Source organism: Nycticebus coucang, chromosome 4 (assembly GCF_027406575.1).
Source record: "Nycticebus coucang isolate mNycCou1 chromosome 4, mNycCou1.pri, whole genome shotgun sequence".
In the NCBI taxonomy this organism is placed as follows: Eukaryota; Metazoa; Chordata; class Mammalia; order Primates; family Lorisidae; genus Nycticebus; species Nycticebus coucang.
The window spans coordinates 124,252,930-124,265,332 of record NC_069783.1 but is presented as its reverse complement, the minus strand read 5'-3'; the positions used below and the strand labels follow the sequence as shown (position 1 = coordinate 124,265,332).

The 12,403-nt window shown below is 42.0% G+C and overlaps 1 protein-coding gene across 2 annotated transcripts in view; it reads left to right on the top strand.

The window, feature by feature from the left end:
* Window positions 1-61: 61 nt before the first annotated feature.
* The window catches only part of COQ5 (coenzyme Q5, methyltransferase), a 41,694-nt gene continuing 29,352 nt past the window's right edge, over window positions 62-12,403 (top strand). The window contains exon 1 of one of the 2 annotated variants that reach the window (XM_053588279.1): window positions 62-306. In XM_053588279.1, the coding sequence (XP_053444254.1) occupies window positions 105-306 (202 nt within the window). In that variant the 5' untranslated portion in view covers window positions 62-104. The remainder of the gene's footprint in view (window positions 307-12,403) is intronic. The other variant, XM_053588278.1, reaches the window with a different exon arrangement.

Below are 12,403 nucleotides of genomic sequence, written 5' to 3'. Positions count from 1 at the left end.
GAGCGCGTTCAGCTAGTAGTGTCTCCGGCCAGCCACCGTAGTCCGACTGACCCGGCAATTCGACTTTCTCACTGGCAGCGGGCAGCTTGCAGCCGATCGTCAAGATGGCGGCCCCCAGAAGCTGCGGTCTACGGAGCTACTGTTATCTTGGATGGTCGCGGGCGATGCGGGGCTGCCAGCTCCCTGGGCTTCGTAGCTACTGGCCCGGGGGTCCATTGGCTACGCGGCTCTTGTCCCAAGAGAAGCCGGCAACGGAAACGCACTTCGGCTTTGAGACCATATCGGAGAAGGAGAAGCAGGGCAAAGGTGAAAGGGTCGAGAGGGCGGATGGAGGAACCGGTCCGCCGTCTGGTTCCTTCCGTCCAGCTGGGGGTTGACTTAACATTCGCTTAGCTCAGACGCTGTTGTTTGCGCAGTCTTGACTTCCACCAGCCTGAGCCAGAAGAGCTTACATTGCTCCTTTTCGTAAACAGAGTAATTAGCCCTCCAATTGAGCTTAATGTGCCAGGCTCGGCGCAGACATTATCCACAATTCTCATTTCAACTTTTAAATGGTTGATATTGTTATCCCCCTATTACACACGAGGAAATCGAGACTTAAAGTTAGGAAAGAAATTGCCCAATTTACCACAGCTATCACGTGGCGAACAAGTATTTTATCCCAGTTTAGCCTGATTCCAAAGCACATGTTCTTGGTCCCTTTCTAAAAAAGAGAAGTCCTTTTTTTTAATAGAAAGAAAGAAGGAAACTGTCGTCTCTGTACCTCAGCTTCCAAATTTCCAAGTAGGAATAATAGTAAGCTTCCTCATAGAGTTCTCGTGAGGGTTAGATTACTTCGTGCCTGAAAGCACTTTGAACAATGCCTGACGGTAATTGCTCCATAAATGTTAGAGATTGTAGAGCAGTTTCTTTTTGTCAGCATTGTGCTACAGGCATGGGAAAGGAAAAGGACTGTTTTTAACTCCTTCTGTACCGTTTATAACGAGAAAGGTATTGTGACTATTAATAGATAAACTGAAGCTCTGAGAGGTTCCTTCACTGGATCACCCAGGAAATAAGAGAAAGCCCACAGTGGAATTTCTCATCCTCTTAGAAACTACCTGTATTATCTCCCGCCTCAATATTGCTAAATACGTAAGTTTACTGTAACTCTTTGAGCATTGAATCAAATTATCATTTATTCTGCAGGACTGTGAATGCCCAGAAAGCTGGGAAAGCCTCTCATTCATTTCTATTTCCTCAGTGCCGGATGCCATTAGGAGTTTGATAACTATTTATTAAGTGAACTAAGTGGAGTCAAGTATAATAGAAGCATTTATTGAGGATCTGAAACTTTTTTTTTTATATACAGTGCCATGGTGTCAGCTTAGGCAATTCTCCCGCCTCTCGAGTAGCTGGGACCACAGGCGCCTGCCACAACGCCTGGCCATTTTTTGTTGCACCGGGGCCAGGTTTGAATCCACCAGCCTCAGTATATGGGGCTGGTGCCCTACCCACTGAGCCACAGGCGCTGCCGGAGGGTCTGAAACTTAAAAAAAATACTTCACATTAATTCTTAATAAATACAACCCTGTGGGGTAGGAACTATTAGCCTGGTTTTACAAATGAAGAAACTGTGAAACAAAGATATTAAGTCACTTGCCCAAGATTTTGATAATAGTATCAGAGCTGAAGTTTTAATTCAGGTAACTCCCAAGCATGTACTCTTACCTAGTACTTAGTAACAATAATAATGCCTAACATTTGCATTGTGCTTTACAATGTATAATCAACGTTTCATGTAATGACAAGCAGAGGAGTTACCAACTTAGCTAAATATGGATTCCAGATTGGGAACTGAGATTACAATACAGGTAGTTCCTACTTTGCACAGTAATGCAAGACTAAAAATGACCATGCAAGCAGAAATCATGTACAAGGACTTAATAATCAATGGGGGGAAATTACAATTGTTCCCTGACCTTTAAAAATTATTGACTATCGGCTCCACGCCTGTGGCTCAAGCGGCTAAGGCGCCAGCCACATACATCTGAACTGGCGGGTTCAAATCCAGCCTGGGCCCGCCAAACAACAATGATGGCTGCAACCAAAAAATAGCCGGGCGTTGTGGCGGGCGCCTGTAGTCCCAGCTACTTGGGGGACAGGAGCCCAGCAGTTGGAGGTTGTTGTGAGCTGTGACGCCATAGCACTCTACCCAGGGTGACAGCTTGAGGCTCTGTCTCAAAAAAAGGAAAAAAAAAAATTATTCACTATCAAAAACTGTCAGGGGCGGTGCCTGTGGCTCAAAGGAGTAGGGTGCCGGCCCCATATGTCGGAGGTGGCAGGTTCAAACCTAGCCCTGGCCAAAAACTGCAAAAAAACAAAAAAAAACTGTCAGATAGGCTGGGCACTGTGGCTCAACGCCTTCAATCCTAGCACTCTGGGAGGCCAAGGCTAGTGGATTGCCTGAGCTCACAGGTTCAAGACCAGTCTGAGCAAGAGTGAGACCTCATCTCTAAACATAGCCAGACATTATCAGGGGCGCCTGTAGTCCTAGCTACTCGAGGGACTGAGGCAAGAGAATCACTTGAGCCCAAGAGTTTGAAGTTGCTGTGAATTATCCACAGCACTCTACCAAGGGTGACAAAATAAGACTGTCTAAAAAAAAAACAAAAACTGATGACTTGATACCTGTAGCATAGTGATTGTGGGCCACATGCACTGAGGCTGGCCAGTTCAAACCCAGCTCCAGCCAGCTAAACAACAACTGCAACAACAAAAAACAAAATAGCTGGGCATTGTGGCAGGTGCCTAAAGTCCCAACTCCAGCTACTTGGAAGGCTGAGGCAAGAGAATTACTTAAGCCCAACATTTTGAGGTTGCTGTGATATAGTGAGATTCTGTCTCAAAAAAAAAAAAAAAAAACAATGTCAGAAAAAAAGTATGTAATTTAAAGAATAAGAAAAAAAAACCCTTGTCACTTATAAATTGATAGGAATGTGAAAAAAAATTGTAGTAAAGCTAATAATTATTTGGTACACTGTAATTTTTTTTTGTGTGTGTGGTTTTTTGGCCGGGGCTGGGTTTGAACCCGCCACCTCCGGCATATGGGACTGGCACCCTACTCCTTGAGCCACAGGCACCGCCCGGTACACTGTAATTTTTAATTACATTTAATTTTAATTAATATAATTAATGATTTTCAGATTTAAGCTTAAATTTTTTTTTTTTTTTTTAATTGTTGGGGATTCATTGAGGGTACAATAAGCCAGTTACACTGATTGCAATTGTTAGGTAAAGTCCCTCTTGCAATCATGTCTTGCCCCCATAAAGTGTGACACACACCAAGGCCCCACCCACCTCCCTCCGTCCCTCTTTCTGTTCCCCCCCCCATAACCATAATTGTCATTAATTGTCCTCATATCAAAATTGAGTACATAGGATTCATGCTTCTCCATTCTTGTGATGCTTTACTAAGAATAATGTCTTCCACGTCCATCCAGGTTAATACGAAGGATGTAAAGTCTCCATTTTTTTTAATGGCTGAATAGTATTCCATGGTATACATATACCACAGCTTGTTAATCCATTCCTGGGTTGGTGGGCATTTAGGCTGTTTCCACATTTTGGTGATTGTAAATTGAGCTGCAATAAACAGTCTAGTACAAGTGTCCTTATGATAAAAGGATTTTTTTCCTTCTGGGTAGATGCCCAGTAATGGGATTGCAGGATCAAATGGGAGGTCTAGGTTGAGTGCTTTGAGGTTTCTCCATACTTCCTTCCAGAAAGGTTGTACTAGTTTGCAGTCCCACCAGCAGTGTAAAAGTGTTCCCTTCTCTCCACATCCACGCCAGCATCTGCAGTTTTGAGATTTTGTGATGTGGGCCATTCTCACTGGGGTTAGATGATATCTCAGGGTTGTTTTGATTTGCATTTCTCTAATATATAGAGATGATGAACATTTTTTCATGTGTTTGTTAGCCATTCGTCTGTCATCTTTAGAGAAAGTTCTATTCATGTCTCTTGCCCATTGATATAAGGGATTGTTGGCTTTTTTCATGTGGATTAATTTAAGTTCTCTATAGATCCTAGTTATCAAGCTTTTGTCTGATTGAAAATATGCAAATATCCTTTCCCATTGTGTAGGTTGTCTCTTTGCTTTGGTTATTGTCTCCTTAGCTGTACAGAAGCTTTTCAGTTTAATGAAGTCCCATTTGTTTATTTTTGTTGTTGTTGCAATTGCCATGGCAGTCTTCTTCATGAAGTCTTTCCCCAGGCCAATATCTTCTAGTGTTTTTCCTATGCTTTCTTGGAGGATTTTTATTGTTTCATGCCTTAAATTTAAGTCCTTTATCCATCTTGAATCAATTTTTGTGAGTGGGGAAAGGTGTGGGTCCAGTTTCAGTCTTTTACATGTAGACATCCAGTTCTCCCAACACCATTTATTGAATAGGGAGTCTTTCCCCCAAGTATGTTCTTGTTTGGTTTATCAAAGATTAGGTGGTTGTAAAATGTTAGTTTCATTTCTTGGTTTTCAATTCTATTCCAAGTGTCTATGTCTCTGTTTTTGTGCCAGTACCATGCTGTCTTGAGCACTATGGCTTTGTAGTACAGACTAAAATCTGGTATGCTGATGCCCCCAGCTTTATTTTTGTTACAGAGAACTGCCTTAGCTATACGGGGTTTTTTCCAGTTCCATACAAAACGCAGAATCATTTTTTCCAAATCTTGAAAGTATGATGTTGGTATTTTGATAGGAATGGCATTGAATAGGTAGATTGCTTTGGGAAGTATAGACATTTTAACAATGTTGATTCTTCCCATCCATGAGCATGGTATGTTCTTCCATTTGTTAATATCCTCTGCTATTTCCTTTCTGAGGATTTCATAGTTTTCTTTATAGAGGTCCTTCACCTCCTTCGTTAGGTATATTCCTAGGTATTTCATTTTCTTTGAGACTATGGTGAAGGGAGTTGTGTCCTTAATTAGCTTCTCATCTTGACTGTTATTGGTGTACACAAAGGCTACTGACTTGTGGACATTGATTTTATATCCTGAAACATTACTGTATTTTTTGATGACTTCTAGGAGTCTTGTGGTTGAGTCTTTGGGGTTCTCTAAGTATAAGATCATGTCGTCAGCAAAGAGGGAGAGTTTGACCTCCTCTGCTCCCATTCGGATTCCCTTTATTTCCTTGTCTTGCCTAATTGTATTGGCTAGAACTTCCAGCACTACGTTGAATAGTAAAGGTGACAGAGGACAACCTTGTCTGGTTCCAGTTCTAAGAGGAAAAGCTTTCAGTTTTACTCCATTCAGTAAAATATTGGCTGTGGCTTTGTCATAGATAGCTTCAATCAGTTTTAGAAATGTGCCACCTATGCCTATACTCTTCAGTGTTCTAATTAGAAAAGGATGGTGGATTTTATCAAATGCTTTTTCTGCATCTATTGAGAGGATCATGTGATCTTTATTTTTGCCTCTGTTAATATGGTGGATAACGTTTATAGACTTGCGTATGTTAAACCAGCCTTGCATCCCTGGGATGAAGCCTACTTGATCATGATGAATGACTTTTTTGATGATAAGCTGTAATCTATTGGCTAGGATTTTGTTGAGAATTTTTGCGTCTATGTTCATGAGTGAGATTGGTCTGAAATTCTCCTTTTTGTTTGGGTCTTTTCCTGGTTTTGGTATCAGGGTGATGTTTGCTTCATAGAATGTGTTGGGGAAGATTCCTTCTTCCTCAATTTTTTGGAATAATTTCTGCAGTACAGGAATAAGTTCTTCCTTGAAGGTTTAATAGAATTCTGGAGTGAAGCCATCTGGACCAGGGCATTTTTTGGTTGGAAGATTTTTTATTGTTTCTTTCATCTCAGTGCTTGAAATTGGTCTGTTCAGGAGCTCTATTTCTTCCTGGCTGAGTCTAGGGAGAGGGTGTGATTCCAAATATTGATCCATTTCTTTCACATTGTCAAATTTCTGGGCATAGAGTTTCTGGTAGTATTCAGAGATGATCTCTTGTATCTCTGTGGGATCAGTTGTTATTTCCCCTTTATCATTTCTGATTGAGGTTACTAGAGATTTTACTTTTCTATTCCTCATTAGTCTGGCCAATGGTTTATCTATTTTATTTATTTTTTCAAAAAACCAACTCCTTGTTTCATTAATTTTCTGAATGATTCTTTTGTTTTCAATTTCATTGATCTCTGATTTGATTTTGGATATTTCTTTTCTTCTACTGAGTTTAGGCTTAGATTGTTCTTCTTTTTCCAATTCTATAAGATCTCTTGTGAGATTGTTGATGTGCTCTCTTTCTGTTTTTCGAATGTAGGCATCTAAAGCGATGAATTTTCCTCTCAAAACTGCTTTTGCAGCATCCCAGAGGTTTTGGTAGCTTGTGTCTTCATTGTTGTTATGCTCAAGGAAGTTAATGATTTCCTGTTTTATTTCTTCCTGCACCCATCTTTTATTCAACAGAAGATTGTTTAGTTTCCATGCCTTTGGGTGGGGTCGAGCATTTTTGTTAGAGTTGAGTTCCACCTTTAATGCCTTATGGTCTGAGAAGATACAAGGTAAAATTTCAATTCTTTTGATTCTGTTGATATTTGTTTTGTGTCCCAGGATATGATCAATTTTGGAGAATGTTCCATGGGGTGATGAGAAGAATGTATATCTTTGGGATGGAGTGTTCTATATGCGTCTATCAAGCACAGTTGTTCTAGGGTCTCATTTAAGTCTCTTATATCCTTGTTTAATTTCTGTTTAGAGGATCTGTCCAGCTCTGTAAGAGGAGTGTTAAGGTCCCCTGTTATTATGGTATTATCAGATATCATATTGCTCAGACTGAGTAAGGTCTGTTTCAAGAATCTGGGAGCATTTAAATTGGGTGCATAGGGCGGCGCCTGTGGCTCAGCGGGTAGGGCGCCGGTCCCATATGCCGGAGGTGGCGGGTTCAAACCCAGCCCCGGCCAAATTATAAAAAAAAAAAAAAAAAAAAAATAAATTGGGTGCATAGATATTTAGAATTGAAATGTCTTCTTGTAGTATTTTTCCCTTGACCAATATAAAGTGACCATCTTTGTCTTTTTTGACTTTAGTTGCTTTAAATCCACATGTATCTGAAAATAAGATTGCAACTTCTCTTTTCTTCTGAATTCCATTTGCCTGAAAAATTGTCTTCCAACCCTTGACTCGGAGCTTTAATTTGTCTTTTGAAGCCAGGTGTGTTTCTTGCAGACAGCAAATGGATGGCTTGTGTTTTTTAATCCAGTCAACCAATCTATGTCTCTTCAGTGGGGAATTCAAGCCATTAACATTTATTGAGATAATTGATAAGTGTGGTAGTATTCTATTCGTCTTATGTTTTGAGAGTCCATTGCTTAGTTTTATCTTTAGCATCAGTGTGGAGGTTTGGTTCTGTCCTTTAATTTCTGAGTTCTTACTTTGCTGCTGATCCATTGTGGTGGTCAGTGTGCAGAACAGGTTGAAGTATTTCCTGTAGAGCTGGTCTTGTTGTGGCGAATTTCCTCAATGTTTGTATATCCGTAAATGATTTGATTTCTCCGTCAATTTTGAAGCTTAGCTTAGCAGGGTACAGAATTCTGGGCTGGAAATTGCTCTGTTTAAGTAGATTAAAGGTAGATGACCATTGTCTTCTTGCTTGGAAAGTTTCATTAGAGAAGTCTGCGGTCACTCTGATGGATTTGCCCCTGTAGGTCAACTGGCGCTTACTCCTGGCAGCTTGCAGAATCTTTTCTTTTGTCTTGACTTTGGGCAGGTTCATCACAATGTGTCTTGGAGAAGCTCGGTTAGAGTTGAGGCAACCTGGGGTCCGATAGCCCTCTGAAAGCAGTGTGTCAGAATCTTTGGTGATATTTGGGAAATTTTCTTTTATAATATTCTCTAGTATGGCTTCCATTCATCTGGGGCATTCTTCTTCCCCTTCTGGAATTCCTATAACTCGTATGTTGGAACGTTTCATAAAGTCCCATAATTCTGACAGTGAACGTTCTGCTTTCTCTCTTCTTTTCTGCCTCTTTTACTATCTGAGTTATCTCAAAAACCTTGTCTTCTACCTCTGAAATTCTTTCTTCTGCATGGTCTAACCTGTTGCTGATACTTTCCATTGCATCTTTAAGTTCCCTGATTGACTGTTTCATTTCCTTCAGTTCTGCTGTATCCTTTTTATATTCTTCATATCGTTCATCTCTGATTTGATTCTGTTTTTGGATTTCCTTTTGGTTATTTTCCACTTTATTAGCAGTTTCCTTCATGGTTTCCATCATTTCTTTCATTGTTTTCAACATGTGTATTCTAAATTCCCTTTCTGTCATTCCTAACATTTCTGTATAGGTGGAATCCTCTGCAGTAGCTACCTCATGGTCCCTTGGCGGGGTTGTTCTGGACTGGTTCTTCATGTTGCCTGTAGTTTTCTGCTGATTCTTCCTCATGGGTGATTTCTTTTATCTGTTTCCTTGCCCTAATTTTCCTTTCACTTCCTCTTGCTCTTTAAGTTCTCATGCCTGTGGACTAAGGGTTACAGGACCAGAATGGTGAGAAGGTTGAAGAACAAAAAAGGGATGAAAGAAAGGAGGACCGAGTGATAAGGAAAAAAAAAAGAAAAATAGAGAAAGGAGAGGGGGTGGGTAAAAGGAATATTGACAAAAAGAAGAGAGGCACAGAAAGAGGGAGACAGAGCAATATAGGTGTACAGTAGGGTACTTTCATACAACCTTAAAAAACAAACCACCTTCTGGGGGTGCCCAGTTGGGTGGTTCCCTTGAGGTCAGCAGCTCTTTGCTAACCTGATCAGACACAGTACCCCACCTCCACCAAGTAGAGAGGAAAGACAAAAATGCTATAAATCAAACCAAAACAAGCAAACAGAAAACTTTACGGGATAAAATTGGCTGGAAAAGCCAAATAATAGCGGTAGAAACACTGACAAAAATGAAGTTCTAATTATTGAAATAGGCAGCAATGGGAAATTATAATTAAACTAGAAAAATTGAGAAAGAAAAAGGATCTGTATGGAAAAGGTTGAACTTAAAAAACAAAACAACAATGCACAACATCAAAATAAACAAAAAAAACAACCAAACCAAAAAAAAAAAAAAAACACAACCACAAACAAAGCAGTATGTATATGTTATTGAATATTGTCTGGGCAACACGTGGTCTTCTGGGGTATGAGATGTTAATCACAGTTCTGATACAACTGGAGGCTGCTAGTTTCTCAAACCCCAGCAGGTAGACACCCTAAATCTCTCTTCAGCCCACTGAAAAGGCACTTTGAACTTGTTCACTTACAGTAGGGTACTTTGTATCAACCTTAGCAGAAGCTTTCTCAGGGAAGTGCTTGTCGCTGGAATCACTGCTGAAGTGGCTATCCACTTACCCTGTGTGTCAAAACTGGTCTCCCTCTGCCCCGGAGGGTTAGGGCTGCAAGGCGGCTCAGACCCCGCCCTTAGGCTACTTGGTCGCTGGGTTACCAGCTCCCACCCAATTCCAGCACTGCGACCCTGAGGGCGGAGCTTGCCAGGGCAGATCGCTCACAATGTCTGCCTGTGACCCAGAGCCAAACACTATTAGCTCCGTCTGGCTCAGCGGCTCAGCCTGGGACCCTAGACAAAGGCCAAAGTTCTTCGCACTCCCACTTAGGCTCTCCCCAAGGCAGTTCAGCTGAGTGCCAAGTCCAAAGACACCAAAACAGTTCACAGGTAAGGCCTTTCTGGTTTGCAGTCTCGCTGCTACTGAACTTACAGTTGCGGGCGGGTTTAGACGGATTGAACACACACGACCACTTGCCGGTTTTCCACTGTTTTAGTCCCCCTCTTGGGGTCCAGAAGTCTCTTGCTGACTCCCTGTATCCTCTCAGGGGTGATGATAGGCAGATCCCACCAGCCAGAGATGCCTGGAGTCCTATATCCCCAGACTCACGGTGCCCAGATGCAAGGAAGCTGTTACTCGGCTGCCATCTTGCTCCGCCTCCCCTAGAATCAGTCTTAAACTTTCCTCTAAATTTTTTTTTTTTTAATTAATTTTTTTTGTTGCAGTTTTGGCCAGGGTCGGGTTTGAACCTGCTACCCTTGTATATGGGACTGGTGCCCTTACTCCCTGAACCACAGGCACCACCCTAAGCTTAAATTTTTGAAATTAAACAATTTTGTTAAAAAATTAGAAACAAAGAATTGTTTTATTTCTTTTTTTTTTTGTAGAGACGGAGTCTCACTTTATGGCCCCTGGTAGAGTGCCATGGCATCACACAGCTCACAACCTCCAACTCCTGGGCTTAAGCGATTCTCTTGCCTCGGCCTCCTGAGTAGCTGGGACTACAGGCGCCCGCCACAACGCCCAGCTATTTTTTGGTTGCAGTTCGGCCAGGGCCGGGTTTGAACCCGACACCCTCGGTATATGGGGCCGGTGCCTTACCGACTGAGCCACAGGCACCACCCAAAATTGTTTTATTTCTTTTGAGAAAACTTACCAAGAATAGTTTGAATACTGTTAGCTACCTTCTTGTCATATAAGTTACGATAGGAAGTGAGCATCTCTTCTATGCCTTGCCAATTTCCATATTCCTTTCTAAATTTTTATTAGCTTCTAACATTTTATCCTTTACACCTTTTTTCCTTTCCTTTGGGGGGACAGAGTCTCACTCTGTTGCCATGAGTAGAGTGCCGTGGTGTCTCACAGCAACTTCAAACTCTTGGGCTCAAGCCATCCTCTTGCCTCAGTCTCCTGAGTACCTGGGACTATGGGTGTGCCCCACCACTGAGAGATAAGGAGGCAGCACAAGCTTACTCTGTGTGTGTGAGTATGTGTAAACTCAGTAACTGATGCATAGTGACCAACCACCTACAGTCCATGAAAGAAGTAATGTGGGGCGGCACCTGTTGCTCAGTGGGTAGGGCACCAGCCTCATATGCCGAGGATGGCGGATTTGAACCCGGCCCTGTCCAAACTGCAGCAAAAAAATAGCTGGGGCTCGGCACCTGTAGCTCAAGCAGCTAAGGTGCCAGTCACATACATGAGAGCTGGTGGGTTCGAATCCAGCCTGGGCCTGCCAAACAACAATGAATACTACAACCAAAAAATAGCTGGGTGTTGTGGCCGTTGCCTGTGGTCCCAGCTATTTAGGAGGCTGAGGCTAGAGAATCGCTTAAGCCTAAGAGTTTGAGGTTGCTGTGAGCTGTGACACCACACCACTCTACCCAAGGCATCAGCTTAAGGCTCTGTCTCAAAAATAAATAAATAAATAAATAAGTAAAAACAGCCAAGTGTTCTGGCGGGTGCCTCTGTTTCCAGGTACTTGGGAGGCTGAGGCAAGAGAATCGCCTAGGCCCAGGAGTTGGAGGTTGCTGTGAGCTGTGATGCCACAGCACTCTACCAAGGACAATAAAGTGAGGGTCTGTTTCTAAAAAAAAAAGAAGTAATGTGATTGGTCACGGATCATGCTGTATATGTGTTATTTGCCTAGGGATTTGAGAACTGAAGAACTACTAAGTAAAGTTATTACTTCAGTTACTCACAGTTAACATGCCACAGTATTTAAATTGTATGGGTGTTATTTAATTAAATCTCAATAACTGAAGTTATTGAGTTCATGCGTATCAAAACCATAGAGAGCAAGTACTATTTATTTATTTATTTGAGACAAGGTCTCTCTATCTTGCCCAGGCTGGAGTGCAGTAACTTTTGGTAGACACAATCATAGCACATGGCAGCCCTGAACTCCTGGGCTCAAGCAGTCCTCCCACTTCAGCCTACTGAATAGTTGAGACTACAGGTGCATACCCTGTGCCTGGCTAGTGAACTTTTTATACTCGGGTTGAGCCTTAGTGCTCTCAGATACTCCAAAAAATGTTCAAAACAAAAGAGCAGCTGGGTGTGGTGGCTCATGCTTATAATACTAGCACTCTGGGAGACTGAGGTGGGTGGATTGCTTGAGCTCAGGAGTTCAAGACTAACTTGAGCAAGAGCAAGACCCTGTCTCTGCTAAAAATAGAAACACTAGCCAGGTGTTGTGGCAGGCATCTGTAGTCCCAGCTACTCAGGAGGCTGAGGCAAGAGGATCTCTTGAGCTATACTTCAAAAAAAAAAAAGGGCAAACTTGGGGATCCAAGGCTGAGAATAGGCAGCCAAGATTCAGTTAAATGGAAGCTCTGTGGTCTGATTCAGCTGAAGACGGTGATATTTTGGATCTATGCAGCATATTTCATCTGAGGAACTCAAAGTATTTCCCATTTATTATCTAATTCAGCCTGTGGCAGGGAGATAGCACTGACATTCTCATAGGCAGAGAAACTGAAGTGCAAGGAAGTTAAATACAGGGTTAAGGAGAAACTATTTTGAATGTCTTGGATAGTACCCTCTTTCTCCAGCTAGCACAGGTTCTGTAGTCTGTCTGAACCTTTTTTGTTGT